The following is a 25,043-nucleotide window of genomic DNA, read 5'->3' on the forward strand; positions in this document are numbered from 1 at the left end:
TTGATCTCGAGTGATAATAGACGACATGCAAAAATCATCGCCGTCTATAAATTTTAATTTTAACAATCTTGATTTGAAGCTTTGTGGCTGCAGGAATCCATACTCTTTGGTTCTTTCGGTAAAGTCACGTAGGTAGAAAAATAAAAAAAATATCACGTGATAAATTTTCTTTGAGGACGACCGCTTGTGTTGCGATCGAAACGTCGTGATATATTATTTTTCTACCTCCGTGACTTTACCGAAAGAACCAGAGTCTAATTTGAACGTGTATCATTACGCCAACTTCATGCACATCGCTTAAGATAAGCAACCCTATATATCTCATCTACGGAATATAATTGCCGATTCATGATACGTAATTGGTATCTATGCAATTTGCATATAGCGTACTTTTTGTTAATTAGCTTGGAGTTGATTATCAATGCGATGTGCAATTATGACACGTTTTGCACCGTTCGCTCATTGAGGGAACAGAGTGATAATTACTGGAAGAAAAAACTAATTAATTTCGTCAGATTTGAAAGCGTGTCAGATTTAACGCCACTTGCAACCCATTTGGGTCAATACGCCTTTATTCGAGTTGAGGTATTTATTTACAAGCGAGATTTGAAGTTAAAAAAATGCGTTAAATTATGTCTTGCTTTAACAAAACGGTGCTTATTCAATTAACACGCAAACGTCTTTGAGATTATACGATTTGAGCACCACTGACAAGCAATGCTATATTTAGTAATTATACAATTATTTTTTTTACATGTCCTTTGCAAACGTATTTTTGTCGATTTATTACCAGAATCTGATAAAGCTTTGAAGCTCGTATTTTCTGTAAATGCTATTTATATATATAAAAAAACCCGCACAGGCAGACCTCACCGAATGGCGGGGTTACGTTCCTGAAAAATGCCGTATTAGACAGAAAAAGCCCTCTACAAAAAAGATACCTTATGTAGAAAATATGTTTGCGTTCCAAGGTCCGACATTCTCAACGGATTCTCCGTGATTTCCGCTCTGGTTATTAAAATTAATGATGCCGACTCGCTCTCCATTTCTTGTGTATACATTTTTATTTGTTTCAACTCCACTCCAACAAAAAACAACCCTCTCTCCATCTTCCCGCACTCGAACCCGACGTTCGCCCCCTCACCCTGAAATTGCCAGCCCCAGCCTCGACCCCCTAACACTGTCGCTTGAACGTTTAACGATGAGCCACCATGCCGTCCGCGTGACTAACGTCGACCACTGGACGGCAAGATGCATGCGGCCACGTGCGTACATTTGCATAATGCCTTTGTCCCTGAGCGTGTCGCTGATTCGCCATCGAGCCACCCATCTTGCTGACGTCCTCAACGAGTGGCCGCCTAGACGCACGCGGCAATTCGTGAACACTTCCGTCGAATGCGTTACATAATTATCAAACAAAAACACAAATACCCCCCGTATAGCCTTAAGAGACTATTGGGGCAAGTGTTGCTAGCGAGCACCTATGAAGGCCGGCACGGCACACGAGGGGGTGGGTGGCCAGCACGACGCCCGGCCGCCTTTGTCTCCCCAGTGGCAATGTTTACGCACCACACCAAGCACTCATTTGAGGCCAAGTCGACCTAGGATAGGCCCAGGACCGGTTCAGATACTCGTCACCGGTGTTGGCCGTGAGTGGGAATCGAACTCGGTCGCCAGGTGTGTAGGGCAACACGCTAACCGCAACACTACCGCTCCCCACACACACACAACAATCTACAAGGTAAATTAATCGTTATCACAGTCGAATCATTCGCACCGTTTCGACGCGAAGACAAGAATCTTGGCAGCGTCAAATCGCGTACAGCCAAAACATCGCACTCCGTGTTCCGGAAAACAGACCTCGATAGGTAAACTGTGAATAGATAAGACAGCCGCATTGGCAAGTTTTCCCTGTACATCCGCTCCCTGCTTTTACCACACAATGCGTTCCTGGAAACCACGTCGTAAATAGGATCCTATTTTCCCATAGGGGGCCGTCCATAAATGACGTCACGCGATTTTGGACGATTTTTGACCCCCCCTCCGTCGTCACAAAAAGTCAGACCCCCCCCTCAAATGTTGTCATTGTAGTGCGTATTTAATGTGGCGCTGTACTCTGATGTTGTAGGAGAAAACATTGAGAAAAAGGTATATTTAAATAATTATTTAAAGTTGCGCATTTTGATGTGACGTCACATTTCTCAAACCCCCCCCCCGTCACAAATGTCTGACCCCCCCTAGGTGCGTGACGTAATTTATGGACGGCCCCTAGAGAGAAACATCACTTGACGATGTTTGTCCTTTCATCAGGCATGTTTAACGGGGTTTAATAGGTAAGAATCTACGAAGACACTTGAGAATAACAACAGCTCCACGCCAAGTCACATCGGAAACCAGACGGACTGTTCAAATGTGTTCGGAGTCGTGTTGGAACCGTCGTCGTAAATCGATCCGTGGTGACGTTATATCAACATCATGAATGTGCATCTTTGTAAATTGGACCGTCGTAAACTGAAAACTAAAAATTGTGAGCATTTGAAAACTAAAAATTGTGAGCCGTCATGCACAGAATGTAAAAAATGTGTAAATAGCAAAACCCAACATTTCAAAAAAAGTTAGAGGCCAATCCAAAGTGTTTGATTCGCCATGAAGTGTATCAATAATTTTGTTTTTCATCGACAGTGACCGCATTTATCCAGGCAAGTACACAAGTGGCATACAGTGAATCACGTACGCTCCATAATAAATTCAGATACACATAAAGTGTGCGCCAGTTTGTTCAAGTTGTAATATAAAATGTTTCTAAAGCAGCACATGGATACCTATAACGGTTTCTTACTCCTGTATATAATCACGTTTTTTTCCCTTTGAATCATCGTGTGCATTTTGATAGTTTAAAATAACAAAAATCAAAACTTACAAAAATATCAATTCACGTGCAGTATTTGAGGCGTAGCATCATTTAGTGCATTAAAAAAACACAAAAAAACGTGACCAACAAGTTAAGAGGAATTCTTGTTTTTACGGACATTATATTCGGCAGTGTAAATTGAGGCAAGGCAGGCAGGCCGCCGTTCACACGAAGAACTGGGCGATGAGGTTGGCAGTGCCGCACAGCATGAGCGCGACGTGCGCCAGCGTGGACCACCGGCCCAGCGTGCCGCGTCGCTTCTCCGACAGCAGATGCACGAGCGCCGGCAGCACGAACACAAACGCCAGGCCGCACGTCGCTCCCGAGTAGCTGCACCGAAGGCAAAGGAACGTGGTGGTGGGGGGGGGGGTGCAGATCGGAGAGTCAACATAATAATGAACAAAAACAGCAAGTCAAAGTTTATCCCTTTTGATCTGGCACATCTGAGCAGAGCCAAAGCAGGGCCCGCGCGTTATGTACGGGTGGTTTTCCACTGGCTATTTGATGAACAGAGTCGGAAATAGACCGTTAAACTATGGCCTCACGAAGACATCCGATTCTGGTTCGAGACCAAGCCGGGCCGGAGAGCGGCTAATGGCACGTTCATCGCTTGTGCGTCAGTACAACTAAAACGCAACAACACCGTGTGATCCACACGTGTCTCGACTCGTTCATTGCGGTGCAGATTCTGCAAGCGGGAAAACAACCTGGCGCTTCCTGAACCGTACCGAGCTGGCTTGGCATGGCCCTGGCGCAGCTCGGTTGAACAGTGGAAATGCAGTGATTTGCAATACTTAAACGAGCAGCAATAGTTGATTACAGCTCATTTTGACACTTCTTTGGGAAGGACTAGCTTCTCCATGAGACGACCACCATGTATTGCTTGCAAAGTTGCACTAAATTTATCAATGAGTCGACCACCAATCGGGGTTTTAATTGACAATCTTCAAACTGTGAGTTGGTCAGTCTACCACAGTCCTACAATTCTAGATAAACAATAATAAAGTACGCAAGTAAAACGAGTAAACAGAAAATGGGGGCGTTAGAAGAGGCATGGTTGAAATATGCAGGGCGTTTTGATTTACGAGAGGTGTGAAAGTGAAAAAAATAATCGTTGAGAATAGGGAGGGGAAAGGCCGTCGGGATTTGGGGGGGGGGGGGCGGGTGGGGGGGGGGGGGTGCAACAGGAAGCCAGGCCAGAGGGTGGAAAGCAGGAGAGCGACGGCAGGAACAAAAGGTGAGTGGGAACGGAAGCAGAGGGCACAGAGAGGAAGCGAGTGAGCGAGCGAGGGAGGGGCCAAGGTGAAAAGGGGATGAAAAGGTGGGTGAGCGGGAGGGGATGTTGAGGGTTGAAGGGGAATGCAAAGGCGACAGGGGGAAGGATGTGGATTGGGGGAGGGGTGGGTGGGGGGGGTCAGATGGGGAGAGGGTGGCATGCGAGAAGAGGCACAAGGCAGGGAAGTGAGGTGAAGGGGTTTTGTTGAAGAGTAATTGAAGCTGCAATACGAGAGCTGAGCTTGGACTCCAAGCTTAGATTGCTTTCTCGGGGCCCTTGCCTGTTCACCGGCATTAATAATTTGTGTGCTTGGCACACTGTGCAGTAAAAGAAAGCTAGTATTTTCCTAGGGTCCAAACCAATTCATTAAATATTGAGCGCTGCAATGAACTCTTTTTTTCGTACGACATACGATGCCCAGACCTGCTGCTGTGGTGATTAACCCTTCTTTAAAAATCACCGATACGAAACATCTTGTTTAGAGAAACTAAACTTTACTGAAGCGTTATTAAGAATAGTATATAAGACGGCTGGGCCAGTGTAACATTATGAGACTGTGAATGATTAGTTAATCTTATTTCTGACCAATTCCTAACATGCCTCAAGCATAGTTAACAAGATTACGGCTGCTTTTTGTTATTACTAAGTATTGTCTTTAATCAGGCAACCATGACTAGTGGTCCACACCGGGGTGACACATTAGGAACTTTATGAGCAACACATGGTTTAGGCTTCACAAAAATATGCAGAAGCACAAACATCCTTCACAGAATTCCGTTTATTTTTGCAGTGGGGGGGGGGGGGGGGGGGAAGTTTCCCAAGATTTTTTTCTATGTGCGTAAATGCGTACATTTTTCTCCTTGTTTTTACTTTTCGCTGTTCGCAAAGCACTCAAAAAACTTAGACCGCACCCAACAGCACGGCTCACTTACCGAATGATCGCGCCGATGTTTGGGTAAAATCGAGCGACGAGAACTCCGCAGCCGATGAGCACCATATTGAGCACCAGTACATGCAGCACACTGAGGAACAAATGGCACGAAAAACAACAAATGTGAGCGCCTCGTGCGACACGTTTAACTGCATTAAAAGTTGGACATATTTCACTCGAGCACGCAGACAAATAGCGGCCTTTAAGAGTTTTCGCACAACCTAGTGGAAACGGTCAAACGAACGAACGAACGATCGATCGATCGAGTTTTCCGCTCGATTCAATGCAGGGTCTATTTTTCCACGCCGGGTCAAAGTGACTCCAGAAAACACGGCGAGGCCAATTTGGTCAAATTAAGTGGAGCTTTGAGCCGTGCCTCGTGGCCTCCTCATCTCTTTAAACGGGAGGGAAACTGACAGGGCTGTCACCTCGGGTAACTTTTCCCCCAGATCTGCGTGAAAATCTGCACGCGGAAGATGTACGCCAGCATCGGGAAGACGGTGCTCATCTGGAAGAGCAGGAAGACTCGTGCCAGCAGAGCCATGATGTCATCGTTTGGGAGATTGTCCAAGAAATTCTGTAAATACAATGAAGGGGATGATGTGCAGTGATAAAATATATTAAGCAAAACGTATACACACTGTGGATTAGCCGATGGGTAAAACCTAATAGTTATAAACATTTTAGCACTTTCATATCATCAGCTATGATCCATCCACTGCTGGATGAAAGCCTACCCAAGCCGTCGCCATCTGTCAGTGTCTTGCGATGCAACAATATAGCTCCTGTAAGCAAGCCAATTTCATCGTTCTTCATCCGCCGTCGATGAGTTACCTATTTGTGCTGCCACTGATGTTAGATTTCACCACGAGCCATCAACTCGTTTAGCGACGTGTCCGATCCAAGTCAACATACTTTTATTAATACAATACAATGTCTGTCATTTGCGATGCCTTAGTTTCTCCAATACGATTTTGAGAAAACATCTTCTAATGTCACTGTGAATATAACTTGCTTAGAATATCTTTCCCTTTAAAAATCTATCCTCTTTCTGAGCATGTATATTGCCGTTAAGATAATGTTACCTTTCTAACCACTTTAATGCACTTTCCATTGTTACATTAGTTATTACATTATTCAGAGTGGTGACATCCATTTGTCACTTCAATCATTGTGTTTCGCTAGACATTTGAATATGACGCTTAGGTTTGAGTCTAAAATCAGCTACGCCTTGACCTACATTTTTTAATAACTATTTCGTTTGTGCCTACAATTAGCTTTGTCCTTTGGCGATGTTGAAGTGCACCCTGCATCGCACCACCCTGTGATATATTTGCACGTTCGTTTTGTTGAGGACACAGATGTCTCCGACAATCCAAGTTTTGTTTGTTATAACTAGGTGAAGCCCATTATTAATTTAATCACGTGGGTCCCACTTCATTTCCATCTCCTATATTTCTCTTTGAAAATAATATTCGTTAACTTCATATAGTGATCACTAACAGAAGATAACCTCTTGTATTCCTTCTTGCAATGTTAAACGTAATAATTTCCTTGCCACTGCAACTGTTACCAACTATTGCGATACAGTCACCCATGACGATGCCATAATTTTTACCCCTCGCTCACGAGTTGGTTAATTTCTTCAAACATTTTATCTACCTGTTCATCTCTATGACTTGTTGCTGGGACATACACTCGCATTATGTTAAACCCATCGTGATTCTAGAGGCTTACCATTAGCTGGGCAATTCTATCCGATATACTCTTGAAACCCAAAACTCGATGTATTATTCCCAGAGAGTCTAAGAATCCTGCTCCTCCATAATTAATGTCAACTATCACTCTGAGATAGAATAGGTTGCCATTTTGCAGAAGTTATGGAGTCACCTTTTGTTATCACACCACCGAGGCCAACTATGTCTCATTTTAAATCTCTCAATTCTGTCCCCAGTTTGTCGACGGTTGATTATTTGGATACAGTCCACGTGTCGTATGCAGTAACTATCCAGTCAAGAAGGTGTTCTGTTCTTACCTAGTGAATCCTAAGATCCGTTACTCCTATGCCTACGATGTTGCCATCCTGTGTGATGAAATCAGAGTTGCAGGTGACGAAGGACCATGGTTCAGACTGCACTACCATAGGGGGAAAGATATGTGACTATACTTCACCATGCTGGTCAGTGCGCGTTGGTGGAGATACCTACCAGACAAGGGAAGCGCACTACCCATATATAAACAAAAACAACCTCAAAACACATTTGTCAATAACACGGCTTTAAAAATAAAAAAAGTCGATGTAATAGGTGACGTTTTGGGCAATGGTCCTTCTTTACAGCAGGCAGAGAGGTGGAGACAGAATTTTATATTCCACAGGGCCTAATTAAGTAATACAAATGTTGCCAGATCCACAGTTTTTAAATAATACAATTAGTGATGCATTTCTGGGTTCAATTATAATTTCAATACAATTATAATCAGCATAATGTACTTAAGTGATGATTAGGCCCAACATTCAGGTTAACCCCAAACATCTCCCAATCACTCACGGGGTTAGCCATGCTCATGTTCTTATCAGTGTAATGATGCCGAATTAAGGCTGTGTTTACTCATTACCTAAGCCTGAACAATAATATATATGTGCAATTATATTCGTTTCTTATTATATACATATCGATAAAAATTATGCAGTAAAATGATACGGCATATATGCAGTATATCGAGTGGTCTTTACTTGCCTCTTGAATGCAAGATTTCCACAGCGGTGGAGATGGGAAGGAGGCAAACACCAGGATTCCTACGTAGAGGTACGTGAAGCCAACCAGGCCATAAGCAATAGAGAGATCTCTGACCTGCTCACACGCACGTCACACCGCCACACACACACGATACATGCTTAGCGAAAGGAAATCGAGGCCATTGAGGCTCTTTATGGAACGCTTTTACGATTAAGGCATCGAACATAATGAATGGCGAAACGTATGGTGTGTTATGCTGGGGGAATGTTAGCGTACATTGTTTTCGGGATGCCGGTTGTTTTTGACCAGGGTGATGACGCAGTTGTGAAGGAAAAAGGCAAGCGTTAGGATGCCTGTCATGGCAGGGAAAAACTGGCGAAACTCTGCAAGCACAAACACACGACCACAAAAAAGATTCAACAGGAACAAGGTACAAAAGTGCTCATCCAGCCATGATCAAACCGCTGCTGGATGAATGCCTCCCCAGGCTGTTGCAATCTATCATGACCCTGCGATGTAATAGTCCACCATGCACTTGCAGCTGATTTCATCACTCCATTTCCATGGGAAGACGTCCTCTCGGATATATCCGTTCCTTGGCTGTCAACCACCTTCCCTTCTAGCGAAGTGCACCGCCTAAGTCCAATTATTTTTCTTAACAGTACAACGTATGCCTTTAACCTGTCTCTATTCTCTCACCCATGTGTTCCTGTTTCGATTTAACTTCATCCAGATACCAGTTTGAAAAACAAACGCATTGTTGGTTGTAATCCTAATGTGCTGCGCTGAGATAATTTAGCTGCTATACAATTCCACATGATAAGTCACTTCATTGAGCTATCATTTGTGGCCAAGTCGCATCTGAAAAAGAAGCTAATGACTCAGTGGGCTTTACTTGGTAAGATAAAAAAAAGTAGAATTTTATTTGTATAGAATTTTAAACTGATTTGTTACCTTTCCTATACTTTGCACTCGTATCGTGTTTTAGTATTCTTTGTTGTTGTAATGTTCTGACCTGCCCCTCCTGGACATCTGTAAAAAAGAGCTTTATAGCTAATCTGATTCCTCCAGTATAAATAAATTAATATTCTGACTTGATAAGCTTACCAGGCACAAAGTGTATGTCGCTGGTCGAGATCCAGTGGAAGTCGAGGTGGATCCCCCACTGGGAGGCCTTGACTGTGACCAGGATCAGGAGGTAAACCACAGAGATTGTGCCTACATTGCAAAGTGGTAACCACACAAAAAAGACAAGACTTAGATCCCTCCGTATCGCCGTGCCGGCCTTCATTAGTGACACACGAGGGGGCGGGTTGCCAGCACCACGCCCTGCCACGTTTGTCTCCCCAGTCGCGATGCTTTTACACACCACAGCAGGTACTCATTTGAGGCTGAGTCGACCTCGGGGAGGCCCAGGACCGGTTCAGCTAATCGTCACTGGTGTTGGCCATGAGCGGGAGTCGAACTCGGGCCGCCGGGTTCGTAGGGCAGCACGTTAACCATTAGGCTACCGCTCAACACAACTCACACTTTCAAAATCAAGCCACATGTTTGTACAACATACTGGCTACAGACCGCCAACTTGGGACTGCCCGTATGAAGCCACTGGCAAACGTCAATTACTTTATAGCAAATACATATAAAGTGTCACTGATTTAAAGAACATGAATGTACTCTATTTAAGCACTCAACAGATTGAAAACACGAGGTATTGAAGGGAGATACAGCCTGAAAACCAGATAGCTATTTAGTTTGTGATATTGAAGCAACGGGTCTAGGGCTGTCTGATAAGGCTTTTGAAGCCTTGTGAATGAGGGAAAATATATATTAAAGCCAAGTGCAAAATTATCGAATTCTAGTGAGTGTTATACATCAGCTATATGCATTATAATGCAACGTCAATGCAGTGATGTCAGTAGGACACTATGGTGTATACCATATTAACAGAGCTTCAATACCATCTTACAGCTCAGGACACAAGACTTGGTAGATATCTACAAGATAAGCGCTATTTGTTGTTTAGTTTCATGTTTAATTACAATTTGGAAGATGCTCAAAAGAAAATGCCATCTTACGCTGTTGCGCATGTCATTTGACACGTACAATGCAATACAGAGAATCACCCATGCAACATTACCAACAAAGGTAAACCCTTTAGCCAAGTATATTACACAACAGCAGCAGTCTACAGTACGTTCAACAGAGCTGCCAACATGCCTCGTCTGCCATGCGCAAGGCACCCTCTGCTGACCCAGCTCACAATTTGTACTGCCAGTTATTTAAAATGTCCCATCGGGCGCAGTGGGAGACCAACACTGAGCAGTATCATTACCGAAATTCAGGTGCTGTTTTCATTGCTGTGAAACGTAACCCATGACCAAGTCAACAGTGTCAGACTCGCTCGCAAGAGACTGCATTTTGTTTATACATTTGACCCTCCAGCCCTGCTCACCAATCAATCACGTCCATTTCCAGAAGCTAGGTGAGAAGCCCAAAGGGATACAATATCTCTTTTCGCAAAGCAAGCTCAGATTCGATACATTGCGACTGCTTTCAAAAATGACCTAATTTAATTGCACATTATTCCTCCGAGTTTACTTTTGTAACAGACGCGATACAGCCCCCCTCCATAAATCGAGGCCGGGAGGGAATTAAATCAAACGGAAAACCCCGGACTGTTTGGTATTACGGCGACCTCTGGCCCCGGCTGGGACGCTTGAGTTTCGTTTCTAAATTCCGAGCGTCTCCCGAGTTGTTCCCAAATCCTGGGGCGCACCCTCGCCGGGCCTCACCCAGGTTATTGAAGCGTGCGAAGAACGCAGCGGAGCGGAAGTTGAGCAGAGGCAGCAGCAGAGGCACCAGGTAGAGGGGCACGGTGTTGGTCTGGCTCCAGAACATATTGAAGGTCTCAAAGGAGCCGTTGGTGGCCCCCCGCAGCCCTGCCTCAGGCGGTCCTTCGAACGCTCCCGGCACCAGCATGAGGAGGCCCTCATAGCCAGTCACGTTGGACAGCTGTTTGACAGGGTTCGGGCAGAGCACTGCAGCGCAGCACCGCACGCGGTAACTTTGACGTCAATTCCTTTAAGTAGAAACTTTAAAGTGTATTTGAAATTCGTGGTTCTTTTAATAATATAAAACATACTATCATCTTCTTGGTTCTTTCGGTAAAGTCACGTAGAAGGGAAGTAATAAAATAATAAAAATAAAACATAATACATTAATAATTCTCACGACGTTTCGGCCACAACGCAAGCAGCCGTCCTCAGGTGAGAATTATTTTATTATGTTTTATTTTTATTATTTTATTACTTCCCTTCTACGTGACTTTACCGAAAGAACCAAGAAGATGAATCCCTGCAGTCACGAAAGCTTTAAATCGAAACATACTATCATTTTATATCATGTCATTCATGCCAACAGCAGCCCACAAAGGTGATGGAGTATTTACATAAAGTCCTGGTGTTGGTGGAATTTCATCTGCAGTGGTTATCTTTTGAGTCACTGGCGTTGAATGCAGAAACTTGGTGGATTTGCATAAGTGGAATTGTGATGCAGCATGGAAGATGAAGGTTTTGTGTCCGACAAAGTGCTTTGGAGGTTTTATTTGGATAAAAGATGTGTTACGTGATTTATGTATGAGTGGTATTAGCAATGTGATTTATACACGTATAACACTTATTTTATTGGAACTGTTTACACATTTCTCTTGAAACATTTTGTTAATATACCAAATGTAAATGTTTGCAGTTATTCAAACAGTTTATGGCTGTCATGTGCATGTCATACCTGGATGAGAACCATTTGTTCTCGGGATATTATCCGTCATGTTTATTCCACAGGCTTTGTCTGTCACGCAGAAAGTACATCACAAGTACAAACACATGATTAACAACTCAAAGGGTCTCCCTGTGCACTACTGCGCACACATTGTGGTGGCCATCGTTGTCAGTCCTGAATCAGTGGTGGACATTCCACATTCTTATAGAACACATCAGTCTTCATGTCTCCACTCTTTAACAAAGTTTAACTCGCAGCTTATGTGCAATTCCCTGTACTCGGGTATCAAATATGCTCTCGAAAATTTAAATTCCTTCATGGCATCACAAAAATCAATAACACCAGGCCAAATACTTTTCCAACACACGTATGTATGTCGATCTTATTTTTCGCAACGTATGTAGCCAATAATGTTAATCAGAGGTGCGTGGGAAGGACCACAAACTAAACCCAAAGAGCAGATCTGAAGAAATTAGTTTTCAATCTAGATTTTAAAGTGCATCACTCCAGTGGCTTCCTAATATCGGACGGAAGAGCGTTGTGGACTGCCGTAGAAACACATCTGAAAGCGCGCGATGCAGTGACCGTCTTTGTTCAATGGTTAAGCAAAAGCTGGTGTGAGGATGACCAGAGTTAGCGTGCTTAAGATGTGCCCTTCCCACAGATCAGACTTACACACACGCATTCTTTAGATGTACGGATGTCCATTCATTGCATTCCAACATTCTCTATCATAAAAAGTCATTTCCATTTGGCCCACACCAGAAACGTGCTTCTTGACCACCATAAATGTTGCTGCACTGCCCTCTGCTGTTTAGAATGTGGTTGCACAGTCAAAACGGTACTAAACATTCACAATACTTCGCATTCGCAATAAACCATTGGAGCCTGTCCTTGGAAGTACATGGCAAATTTCAAATCGGGTATCTTACCATGCTATGTTAGAAAAAATGTTTGCTGGCTAGATTACTGCTTGGATTCTTTGCCTGGATTTATAACTAGATTCCTGGTTGGCCCATGGCCAAATGCGCAAGCGCAGCGGTGACATAAATGTGCACATCTGCGCGATGACATCACCTGCATACCACAGCGCTCAGCCGGTTTGTGCATGCCCCCCCCCAAACCCACCCTGCACCCTGGCCGTGTATTCCGTGCAAATGCGAGAGGAGAAAGATAGACGGAGGGAGATAGAGGGAACAAGAGATGGAGAGTGGAGAGGAGAGTGGCTAGGAGAGAGTGAAATGGCATCAAATGGTGACGCAAGAGGCAGAGCAAAACGGAGAGAGGAGAGCGACAAGCAGTGGGAGAAAAGATTATGGAGAGGCAAGAGAGATTGAGACGGTAAAGTACTGCTATCTAATGGCCAATTCGCAGTCCGGCTGGTTTGGGGGTCTCCGGAATACAAAAGGGCGAGCCACCAAAGCTCTACATTCCAGGTGTGCGCCACCATGCCAAGAGACGCTGACATCATGACATGTGGTGCTGATTAATCCGATCCCCACACATATTACTATTGGCTGAGTCGACCATGACCTCATGCCTCTGTACGGAGGAAGCGAGCTTTGGAAAGGGCAAGTCCGGCACAATCTCAACATTGAAAATAAGTTCAACATACATAGATGAGGCGGCCCGCATTGCACATGATGTTGGGCATGAGCACCCAGTAGACAGTCATGGTGCAAGCCAATCACACATCTTGGTCAGAATGCACATGTACAAGTACAGCCGATATTGGCAATGAAATGCTGGATGAGGGCCTCTATTATGGCATGCGGGGCATGGGGATTATTTCACCCAAATTCACCACGCTGCCCAGTTCTGGGTTGGCAAACGAACTAGGTACAATACTGGTGATGATATCACTCTCCTTGTTTGGTAACAGCACTCGGGTCGCTGGTTTTGGTTCGCAGTGCGCTATCCACTGCACCACCACTCCACCAACCAATACCATAAAGAAGAACGCATATCATCGTAGCTGGCTGACACCAATGCATCGGTCTTTTAGTTCCGTAACTGTGGAAATTCCCCAAATGTATCTTGTTTTTCAAATGGTATTGCAAGGAGAGAGCAAAGGTGCATAGCAATACAACACCATAAGATTGCTCTGCACTGCCCTCTACTGCCCACCACGGTAGCCCTGCAACCTGTCTGTGCACTCGAGCCAGAGGTCGCAACCGGGTACCCGATACCCGTACCCTACCCGATACCCGGCTACCCGTACCCGGCCGGGTACGGGTACCCGTTTGCGACCCTGGTGTGGCCGGGTACGGGTAGACCGTGAGTCACTGGTGAGTAACTATTTGTCACTCATTTCCCAACGTCTTGTCTCTTCTCACAATTCAAGTTCCTAGAATCAACCCACCCGCGCCTAGCAACATGGCTTCATCCCAGAGGTCGCAATCAGGTACCCGATACCCATACACTACCCGTACCCGGCTGGGTACGGGTAGGGTATGGGTAGGGTACGGGTACCCGTTTGCGACCCTGGTGCGGCCGGTATGGGTACGGGTAAGGAATCAAAACCCGTTTGCGACCTAAGACTCGAGCTCACCGTAGATGAAGCGGCCAGTGTTGTACATGAAGTTGGACATGAGCACCCAGTAGACGATCAAGGCGCCGGCCAGAGACACCAGCGAGAAGAGGAGGCTCATCCACTGGCCAAAGCGCCCGAAATAGTGGCCGCACACCTGAGGGAAGTCCATGCCTTCACCACCGTCTGGGAAAGAGTGGCAAAAGCATCATTCTAGGTCACGGGGTCGGCAACATGCGGCTCCAGAGTAAAAAAAATAAATAGCTATTCTTGTTATTTTGGTTGCCGAACCCTGACCATGGAAGTCCAGTTCACCGTGGAAGTCCAGTTTCACCATGGAAGTCCAGTTTCACCATGGAAGTCCAGTTTCACCATGGAAGTCCAGTTGACCATGGAAGTCCAGTTTCACCGTGGAAGTTCAGTTAACCTGGAAGTCCAGTTTCACCATGGAAGTCCAGTTTACCATGGAAGCCTCGTTTACTATAAAAGTCCAGTTCACCATGGAAGTCCAGTTTACCATGTGCAGGGGTTGATAGATCTGTGGCACCAGAGCCGCATGCGGCTCATTAAGGACTGTTTCGTGATATTATTTATTAAGGACCGTCTCATACGGCTCTTGTGTTTTAAAAAAATAAATTAGAAAAAAAAGCTTTTGTTGTTTTGGTTGCAAAACCCATGTTCTAGGTAGACTGGCCTTAGCACAGTTGTGTATCTTCAGCAAGTGTGTGCTGTTGTATTGAGGTACATTTCTATATATTGTTTTTTTCTAATTAGTTGAAAACGATAGTCTGTTAAACCTTCCAGACTACAGGGGCCAATTTCATTAGTGAGCATTTACTAAGGCCAGCATCGTATGTAAAGAAAGTGGTGGGCCAACACCTTGTTTGGCCCGCTCAAGTCTCCCATATCTTAAGTTTTCACACTGCATTAGATACTCATTTAAGGCTGAAACAACCAAGTCAAGGCCCCAGGAAAGGCTCAGACACCAAATGCCACCGATCTTATTCATAACTGTGAATAAATCCGGACCGCCGATATTGCCATCCAACACACGACAAATGCCTCAGTAGAATGCTCGATGTTGCACAAGACAAAGTATTCACTCTAGGATGAGAAGAATCAGATTATCAGCTGTGTTTTTAGGAAGCGCAGTAGTGTGTGCGTGCGTGCGTGCAAGTGCACACGCACCGATGGCTTTCGGTGACTGCAGGATGCGATAGCAGCTGTAAAGGGTGATCAGCCCCATCAGGAAGATGATGATGATTCCTAAAGTGAAGCCCGCCTGAACAGATAAGCAAATGCACGGTGAACGGAGGGGGCAAGCTCAATTTACATACAATTCATTTTAATTAAACAGGGACTCAATTTACATACAAATCATTTTAATTAAACAGGGACTCAATTTACATACAAATCATTTTAATTAAACAGGGACTCTGCTGCAGTGTAATGGTTCGCACACTGGACTTGCAATCCAGAAAGCTCAACATGGCCAATAACATTTCCTTAAAAGGAAATATATAACAGGTGACGTTTTGGGCAATTGGCTTTCTTCATACCGATCCAGAGGTACCCGGTTTGTTCTCTGCACGGCAGTTGAAACAATGGGAACATATTTCAAATCCTCTTGCCTCTGCTCCCCGAGCAGTATAAATGGGTACACCGCATTTAGTCAACTGGCAAATCACAAGTGGTGGGGAAAGTGGGGGTACGTTCATCTCTAACAAGACGTTTTCCCAGTGGAAGAGTAGGCCAAAATACCCACCAGAAGCTCTACTGAGCTCCTTATAGTGGAGCCCTTTCAAACAGTAGTTGCGTGAGCGAGCAATTTCATGCCTGTACCTTTACCATCTTAGAAAACAGAATTCCATTGCAGACTATTTCAATAGTAAAAGTGTTTGTACATGTCAGGGTTACCTGCATCATTGCCCAGGGGATGCTCAAGATGGAGGTGCCCATCATTGTGTTCCAAATGGCAAAACTTTGAACAAAAATAAAGAAATGCAAACTGGTGAATAAGGTATCTACTCCCATAAACAATTCCACAATGCAATGAACATCACTATCTATTTCATTAGACCTCCTTTGCCAGTACCAAAATATAATAATAGGGTTTCCCCCCTTTTTTCTGGCAACAAAACTGAAACATTTTTACAAGGGTTCATGTCTGCATTAACCACAATACTTGCAGTCAAAATGCAAGAAAAAAACATACTTGGCATCATAGTATGTTTTTACTATGTGTATGTTTTGATTTGAATGTAATTTATTATATTATAAATACCTAGTGCTTTTGTGGGATTCAAATATAATGGTTTCTCTGAACAAATAAATACACTACTATGAGACCTCCTTTACCAGTGGCAAAATATAGTGATAGGTTTTTACCCTTTCAACTGGTACAAAAAGTGACAGTGCATATCATTATCAGAGTTGTTTCTTTTTGTTTGCATTTTGACTGCTTGTGTTGTAGTTATTGCAAACATGCCTTGTATAAAGGTGTCAGTTTTTGTACCAGTTGAAAGGGTAAAAACCTATTACTATAAATACACTACTGTATTTTGAGGTGTCTAATGAGGTTGCAAATTGATGTGCAACAACCCACAATTATTTTGGATTTGTCAGTAATCGACTGTTGACACCCTGGATGTAACACAGCAGCAGCTTTGACAGCATTACGCCACAAATCAATGGAAATTGGAAGCGATAAGCCAAAGCATGAAAGCACTGACCTGCCATCAACATGCACAACGCTGAGCATAAGATTTTTTTTGGAACTCGTGTGGATTCCACATTTGTATATATTTTACAGTGCCAAAGCTTAAAAGAGCATGCATAATTAATTGCCTTGCATTGTATTCTGACCTTGTGTGCTGCTTAAACATGCAAAACTTTTTTCTCGCATTGTACACACAGCAACACATGCCAGACACCGCTCTCTTTACACAAACTGCACTCGCAGGTAACACGGCGGCAAGCAAATGCACCGGGCATTCGCTTTGCTCACTTCCCAAGGATCAATACGGACAGAGACAAATTATTATTACACCGCAATTGTGAGCTAACAGGGGAAAGGTAGAGTGGGGACTGAAAATGCGGCGCGTGGTTGTCGACGATCGATCCCGTCAATGAGCGAGTGAGCGCACCTCACCCAAGTGGGCCTGGTGCTTGCTTACATGGTGACCAGGCTTGGCTGCTTGGCGCCGTCTGGCGTGTCTTTAACTCGAAAGGCGGTGCCCAGGGGACTGTACACGTAAATCTCATCTGGCGCCGGGATAACATGATGCGGGGCTTGCTGTGGACGCAGACAAAGACAAAGATCCCCCGTGTAGCCTTAACAGACTGTTGGGGCAAGTGCTGTTAGCGAGCAGCTATAAGGCCGGCACGAGGGGGTGGGTGGCCAACACCACGCCCGGTCGCCTCTGGCTCCCCAGTGGCGATGTTCACACACCGCACCAGGTACTCATTTGAGGCCGAGTCGATGTAGGGGCTGCCCAGAACCGGTTCAGATAATCGTCACTGGTGTTGGCCATGATTAGGAATCGAACTCATAGCACAGCTCGCTAAACCATTGCACTACCGCACACACACGCGCACACAAACCCGCACTCACGTGCATTGCCAACTCAGCTACATACCCACACTCTCACCAATCAATTGCTAGGGTTTGTTTTCAAGGGCATAAAAAGCTACGATGAGGTAATACCAGTGTAATCGCATAAAACTATTCACATGTAAGAATGGATGACAACTTCCATACTACACACCTGATATTGATTTAATACGGTGGTAACAAATGTTAATGCTATGATTATGCATGTGATACGTTCTAATTTTCCTTATTTTCCAAAGCAATAAAATACAATGCACATAAGGTAACCATCACTGCATATATAGAATAGCTTACACTCTAGCATTTCTGTAGAGCATCTGACAAGTTAGTATAATTAAGTAAGTTGTAACACTCTTAAGTTCTTTGCTGACACCCACAGAATGCGTCCTTTAATGAGCATACGTGCCATATGTCCCCACGTTATGCTCCCGTAATTAAATTGTGACTGCGGTTGAAACCGTTGTGCCTTTCAGATGTTCAATGGTAAATCCACTTGCCGCATTCCAGCCCCTTTTCAGCGATCAACTTTCCATTGAATGTTCTCTTTCGGAACAAGGGGATGCGCGTGAAAACAATTTTAATCTCTCCGAGAACTCGTCTTTCCATGGCCGTTTGACACGCGCGCGTTACATTTTGGCCTGACGGCAGTTAAGCAGTTAACAAGCCAGGCAATGTGCGTCACCACCCGCCCACCCCCAGAGTTCTAAGGTGGGGCTAACCAGGGTGGTCAAGTTGCTGGACGAGAGGCGGCTGTAGTAGCGCAGGCGGCTGGAGAGCAGGGATGCGGCCGGGGAGACGGTAGCAAGGCGCTCCTCGCCGCTCTCCGCGTCGCGCTCCACGATGCTCTGTGCGTCCACGTAGAACGGTCTGCGATGCGAGGGACCGCCCAGTCACACACACGCGCGCACGAGCACATGCGTGAACTTGGTGAGAAAACGCTGTGGAAAAAATTATGATTGTATGGGTTCATCCATTGCTTTCACACGTTTTACTGTCTAGGCTATGTTTGAATAACGCAAGCTGGTAAATGGCATTTTATGTTTATTAAGCCCATTTAGCCATAGCCTCCCTCTACCAATGAGTACAAACTAGTGCAACATTTCCATTGGCCTCCCTAAGTTTAACCAAGCCTGGTAGGACTACTTAGATGCATTTGAATGCCAGCACCGAATAAGCAATAGTGAATGGGCTTAATATACGCTTGCTAACAAAACTTTCCCCAATAGTCTATGGCTTGTTTTTTTTCAATCCCTTGCTGGATGAGGGCCTCCCCATGCCGTGTGGGTCGTCGTGGTTATATACTTGAACATGTGAGTGCGTGGTTGAAGGTGAGTAGCACAGATGTGGGAGCACAGATGTACAGGACAGAGATGGATGTTGCTGCCCTACCCTCTGCTTCCCACCACGTAGCCCAACAGGCCTATGAAAACCATACTCTTTGGTTCTTTCGGTAAAGTCACGAAGATAGAAAATAAAATAAATTTATTTTATAAAGTCACGTAGGTATAAAATAAATTTATAATAATAATTTTTTTATTAAGAGAAATTTATTTAAAAAATAAATGTATTTTATTTTATACCTACGTGACTTTACCAAAAGAACCAAAAAGTATGGATCCCTGCAGTCACGAAAACTTCAAATCTATTAAAATCAGTTTGCCCATGGTGGTTACTTATCCAAGTGCAATGCAGGCTTAACTCTGCTTCTAGTGATCAGCATACAGAAGCCCTTTTGATTAAACGGTTACAATACGAGAAGGATATTCTTTGCAACCAGGATCAGAGATTCTATGAATATTTTGTGATGATGGATGCATGATGTGGCAATGTACAAATAAGTCTGTCATATTCGATTGAATAATAAACTTTTTCTGAAAAAGTTGCAGCTTGGAATTACTCCAAATGCTCGTATCTCATCTTCTATCAACTGTATTAAAAGACGTTCTATTTTGGTTCTATTTGCAGCACAATTTCATGCGAGGTTACATAAGCATATTTTTTCCCCACATACTGTGTATATTAAAGAAATGCATAGTGGAGCAGCGGTTCTCAACTGTGGGCATGCAAACCCCTAGGGGTACGTGGAAATGTCCCAAGAGGTACGTGAGGTGATTTATAAATGTGACATTATATCGTACATGAGTCATTGGTGAATAATCATTGATGAATCTGCCAATAAAAAAATAACTAAAATAGATTTTAAATCAATATGGTAACCTGGAACGATATAAATTACCTTTCTAAACTCAATGATTGTAGACAACGTGGTTTCCAAGAGTAACTAGCGAGTGCGAACAAATGACGTAATGCGTTGATTTTTTTTATTCGCTTGCAGTTACTTCGCTAGTGAGGATACCTCACAAAATGGGCAAGGGTAAAAATATTGCCGTTCATTATTCATACATGTATTTCTAAGAACCATGTTGGGTGAGGCAAGGGGGTACTCGGTTGAAACAAAATTCAAGGGGCGCAGTAGCCAAAAAAGGTTGACAACCACTGGAGTATATTTAGGATTCAGTTGACACGCTGAAAGCCTCAGAGCTGCGCCTACATGCAACTTATAGTAAAATAAAAATTATACCAAATGAGAAAATTCCTAGGAAACAACCACCGCAAGGAAGAGGCAGAACGAGCAGTTTCAATTAAACCTGCGTCCGAAATAGTATTGCAAAAGTGATGTGTTAAACGAGTGGTGAGCCAGGGGTGTGGATTAGACAGCAGATGCACACACGGCAGAAAGGATGGGACAGCAAGCCACCTGCGAAGTTTGGTGTCGTTGACGGCCGGTGACATCCCTCTGCGACCCTGCTTTGGCAGCACACCTCCCAGTAGTGGATCCGTTTCTCTGCGTGTCGAACTCATGGCTCACGGCGTGGCAATGGCAGTTGCCCTCCAATGTTTTTACCGGTGCCGCTTGCCCCGGAGCCAAAGACCACGAGCGCAGGCGAGGAGGGAAGAGGAAGAAGCGAGCGAGAGGGACCTCCGATCTTATTGTCCCCAGTTGAGGCCCTTCATCGCTTGCTATGTGACATCCAGGTGGCAAATGCTGGGCTGCAACACGTAAATATGTCAACATGTGCTGTGAATAAAAAAAACTCCGCTTCAAATTATTTTTATGGGAATTTTTGGTATTTGTAATATGATTGCTTCTAGCACACAATGTGCAATATACATATTATAAGAATATGGTGTACAATATTATGTTACGTCCGTATTCATGTTTATTACTTGGGCTAAGTGATCCATTATATGGAATGGTACTGTAGCCTTGCGTATACGGCATAGAAATTACACGAAAACATCCTGTAATGTGCAGTTATCACTTCTGACTACTGAATACTGACGAATTCATCACCTGCACACTGTTAATACATTGTAGAAAAAAAATAACCTGACAAGATGAAGAAAATGCCCTCGTGTCAGTTTTTCTGTCACTTGAGTTTTCCACGAAAAGTACAGTTGAAACACATGTCCATAGTATTTCCTGTTCAAAGAATGATCACAGTTCTGGGAAAAAAGTATAACCCTCCAAAAAGACTGTCCTGGTAATTTCCATCCAGGGACTCCAAGGCCAAATGAGGATAAATGTAAAGCTCTAGACATTCTAACATGTGAACGTGGGTGCTTTCTAAGCTCACATCGCCCCCCCCACTCATTCTTGTCTCCGTTTTCATTAGCTCTGGACACGCAAGACTATCCAGTAATGGTGCTCGTATTCCACCTTACGCCTTAAACCTCATGATGTAGCTTTACAGAGTTAATATTCTTAGGTTTTTTCGGTAAAGTCACGTAGGTAAAACATTAAAATGAATAAAAGTAAAATAAAAAACCTAAGAATATGAATCCTTGCAGTCACGAAAAGCTTCAAATCTAGAATTACAGAGTTAATGTTTTGCTTAAACAATAGCAACCAAGATACACTTCTGGGAGTTTATAGCATATAATCTGTTATGATGGAATTTTCAGGCAGACAGGTCATATGCCAATATAACACATGTGTATACTAGATGCATGAGTTTTGGATTGAAAACCTTTACATTTTCAGATATTTAAGGACAATTTCAAATTTTGTTTGGTAGTTTCTGGATCATTTCCATTTTGCTTTCGTGAGAAAAACTCTGCTCACAATAGTGACGTACCCCGATGCCACATGACATCCTTTTTGTTGGCAAAAGCAAGTGATGTCTTCCAGTGCCACTACTTACAAGTGATTAATCTTAAAAAAATATTTTTTTTGGATCTGAAATGTTGAGCCTAGGCTCGGATTAAACAAATTAATATGAAAATAGGTAGTGCATATTATACGTTAGATTTGCATGTTGTTAATCCACTGCTGGATGTGAGCCTCCACACACAGTGGGGGTTTATGTGATCATCTTCACACTGGCCAGTGCGGTTTGGTTAAGGCGGAGAGCATACATGCGGGAGCATAGATGTAGAGTACCACAACATGGATTTTGCTGCACTGCCGTCTGTTGAGTACGTAGCCCTGTAACAGCTTTTTTACCACGTGTCCTCCAGGCTAAATCCAGCTTAGCTTCCGAGACTGGGTGCATTCCGGATGATTTGGTCATACAGTCTGTGCTCTGATTAAACGGCCGAAATTAACCACACAATTCCTACTTCATTAGTAAATAGATTAGAAATACTCTTTGGTTCTTTCGGTAAAGTCACGTAGATGAAAAATATAAATAAATGAAAATAACTAAATTAAACCACGACGTTTCGGAGGCAACACAAGCTTCCGTCATCAGGTGGAAGAGCCACAGCAAGAAGCTTGTGTTGCCTCCGAAACGTCGTGATTTTATTTAGTTATTTTCTTTTTATTATTATTTTTACTTTTCATCTACGTGCCTTTATCGAAAGAACCAAAGAGTATTGATCCTTGCAGTCACGAAAACTTCAAATCTAGAATTAGATTAGAAATGTGAGCGTGTTTTAATTGCTTAAACGAGCGTGGCATGGAGGTCAATTCCAGTTTACAGGCGTAAGCTAGTTGTGGAAATTCCACATTCCCATAATGGGGTTTCATTGGTCAATATTATACCAACTGTTGTATGCATGCACTCTATGTTGAAACTTCTTTCGCACCGTACATAACCCAACCTTGCTCATCGGTGCGCTGTTGATGTCACAAAGTAGTATCTTCCCAAAGCTTGTAAACACTGACCATAGTAGTCAAAGTAACACAATTAGAATTTAAATATATTTCACGTAGCTTGGTGGAATTCAGTTTTAGTGGAAGTTCCATATTACACCGTTGACAAGAGTCGAGTAGACCTCGGCAAGGTAAGGTAATTTACCCTTTTTACCGGGTAAAAGGGTAAAGGTGTCGACATGCCAAGGGGTAAGTTTAAAGGGTAGGGTAAAGGTAGCTCGGAAGAATTACCCGGTAGGGTAAAGGTAGCGAGAAGTATTACCCGGTAAATACGGTACCGTGGCGCAGTCCGTGGCTTCAATTTAATAAGTAATATTTTTAAAAACTGTTTTAAACATGCTTTTATGAAATGTACTAGTAATGGCAGAACTCCACGACTCCAGGAAGTGGCCCCGAAGCTTGCCACAACGTAAGGAGCCGTGGCCAATTACAGCCAACGTCAGCTGACCGTGGACAATTAGACCCAAGCCGAAACATAACAAATAAAAAAAAATGTAATTTTTTATTTTTTTATGATAGAATATAGTATTGTCATCAGTATGACATACGTATACCAAGTTTGCAGTCGATACCACATTGGGAAGTGGGTTAAAATTGAGTTACAAGATTTGAGGATACAAGCATGTAAAATTGGAATCATCCAGAGTATTCTACATGAATTAAGCGCTCTACCTAGCATTTACCTGTTATAAACCTTTTTCATGTGTAGTAGTACCCCAGTAATTACCCTGTAATCGGGTAATTTGTATGGGGTAAGGGTAAAAGGTAGGGTAAAGGTAGGGTCGTTGTTTTTTACCTGTTACCTTACCTTGCTAAAGGGTAAAAGGCAGGGTAGAGTGATTGTATTGTGGTAAGGTAAAAGGTAGGGTAAAGGTAGGCTCGTTGTTTTTACCTTTTACCTTACCTTGCCGAGAATCGAGTAATGATAAAATGTGATCACATTCCAATCCAACAGCTGGGGAATTACAACTTAAGAAAACGTACAGCGTTAAGAATTAACATTTTAACACAATTACGAAGTTTAAAGGGAAACTGGAAATGCCACATTTATTTACGTTGAACTTCTTTCGCACCGTACGCAGCCAGTCGTGACAATTAAAACGGTCGAGGCCATCGGAAGGATCAATCGTGTTGACGAAGTAGTAAAACATTTAAACAAGTATACACAGTTCATGGAATGTTCTTTGTTGTTGCGGAAATTCCTCATTCTCGCGACGGGGTCGAGTACATCGCGCATGAGAAACACCGCTGACTTGGCACAAAGAGGGGCACACGGCTACTTAAACAAGCTACTAAAACACGAGCTAAATGATACGAAGAGTTAGGTAAAATAGGCTTAGTTAAAGAAAACATTCGTAACCTTCAATGCGAAAACGCTAAAGCCAACGACTCAAAACTCACGTCCCAAGCACTCAATTACTCCGCAACTCAAACAACAACGACGAGCGTGGGATTGACGCTCAAACCCCTTCGCTTCGTCAACCTCATCGTTGTCACACGAATGTTATTGTGATTATCGGCGTAAACTAAAATCTTAAGACGTTAGCGCCACGAACGTTCTGTTACCGCGCACAGGGAGACCGGCTGATGAAGACGAGGTGGCGAGAGTAGCTGGCGAAGTGAATAAAGAAAATGCCCTGGGGGCTCACTTAGCGTTGAAGCCGTGGAAGGACGCACAACGGAATGTGTGCCCTAGGGGCAATTATGACTTACAAAGGTTTTGTCAATGGGCGGTGTAAACATCCCCAGCGCGTCATAGGGAAACGGATGTGGATTTGCTGCGTCCGGGGGTCGTTACGAGTGAAACTCAAAACAACTGAAACGACTTCTCATGAAGTCGATTTATATCCTTGGTTCTTTCGGTAAAGTAACGTAGAAGGGAAATAATAAAATAATACAAATATATATTTTTTTGTTTTAATATGTAATATTAAAATTATACAAACATATTTTGTATTGTTTTATATTTGTATTGTTACGTGTTATTAAAATTATACAAATTGAATTTTTATTGTTTTATATTTATATTATTTTATTATTTCCCTTCTACATGACTTTACCGAAAGAACCAAGAATATGAATCCCTGCAGTCACGAAAGCTTTAAATCA

The 25,043-nt window shown here is 43.5% G+C and overlaps 1 protein-coding gene across 3 annotated transcripts; it reads right to left on the bottom strand.

The window, feature by feature from the left end:
* Positions 1-1,077: 1,077 nt before the first annotated feature.
* Positions 1,078-24,549, bottom strand: SLC38A9 (solute carrier family 38 member 9). Of its 3 annotated transcripts, none has more exons than XM_061567524.1 (15): positions 24,501-24,549; positions 20,535-20,827; positions 18,496-18,643; positions 17,340-17,458; positions 16,081-16,144; positions 15,352-15,445; positions 14,185-14,349; positions 11,643-11,702; positions 10,649-10,894; positions 8,964-9,074; positions 8,133-8,239; positions 7,857-7,970; positions 5,547-5,695; positions 5,120-5,209; positions 1,078-3,241 (listed from the first exon to the last, which is right to left on the bottom strand). In XM_061567524.1, exons 2-15 carry the CDS (start codon positions 20,636-20,638, stop codon positions 3,076-3,078), a joined length of 1,737 nt encoding a protein of 578 aa, XP_061423508.1. In that variant the 5' UTR covers positions 20,639-20,827; positions 24,501-24,549; the 3' UTR covers positions 1,078-3,075. The 3 variants fall into 3 exon arrangements, with proteins under 3 accessions (XP_061423508.1, XP_061423509.1, XP_061423510.1); XM_061567525.1 differs by lacking the exon at positions 24,501-24,549 and adding an exon at positions 21,168-22,432; XM_061567526.1 differs by lacking the exons at positions 18,496-18,643; positions 20,535-20,827; positions 24,501-24,549 and having other exon boundaries at positions 17,315-17,449.
* Between the last annotated feature and the right edge of the window lie 494 nt (positions 24,550-25,043).

Source organism: Lethenteron reissneri, chromosome 39, assembly GCF_015708825.2.
Source record: "Lethenteron reissneri isolate LAM-NWPU_2019-01 chromosome 39, ASM1570882v1, whole genome shotgun sequence".
NCBI classification, from domain to species: Eukaryota; Metazoa; Chordata; class Hyperoartia; order Petromyzontiformes; family Petromyzontidae; genus Lethenteron; species Lethenteron reissneri.

Excerpts from the sequence above, each read along its gene's own strand:
- SLC38A9 (XM_061567524.1), bottom strand. The coding sequence starts at position 20,638 with ATGAGTTCGACACGCAGAGAAACGGATCCACTACTGGGAGGTGTGCTG. Across the intron at positions 17,459-18,495 it reads CCAGCAACTTGACCACCCTG|CAAGCCCCGCATCATGTTAT; the intron begins GTTAGCCCCACC and ends CTGCGTCCACAG. Across the intron at positions 8,240-8,963 it reads CGACATACACTTTGTGCCTG|AGTTTCGCCAGTTTTTCCCT; the intron begins GTAAGCTTATCA and ends TTGTGCTTGCAG.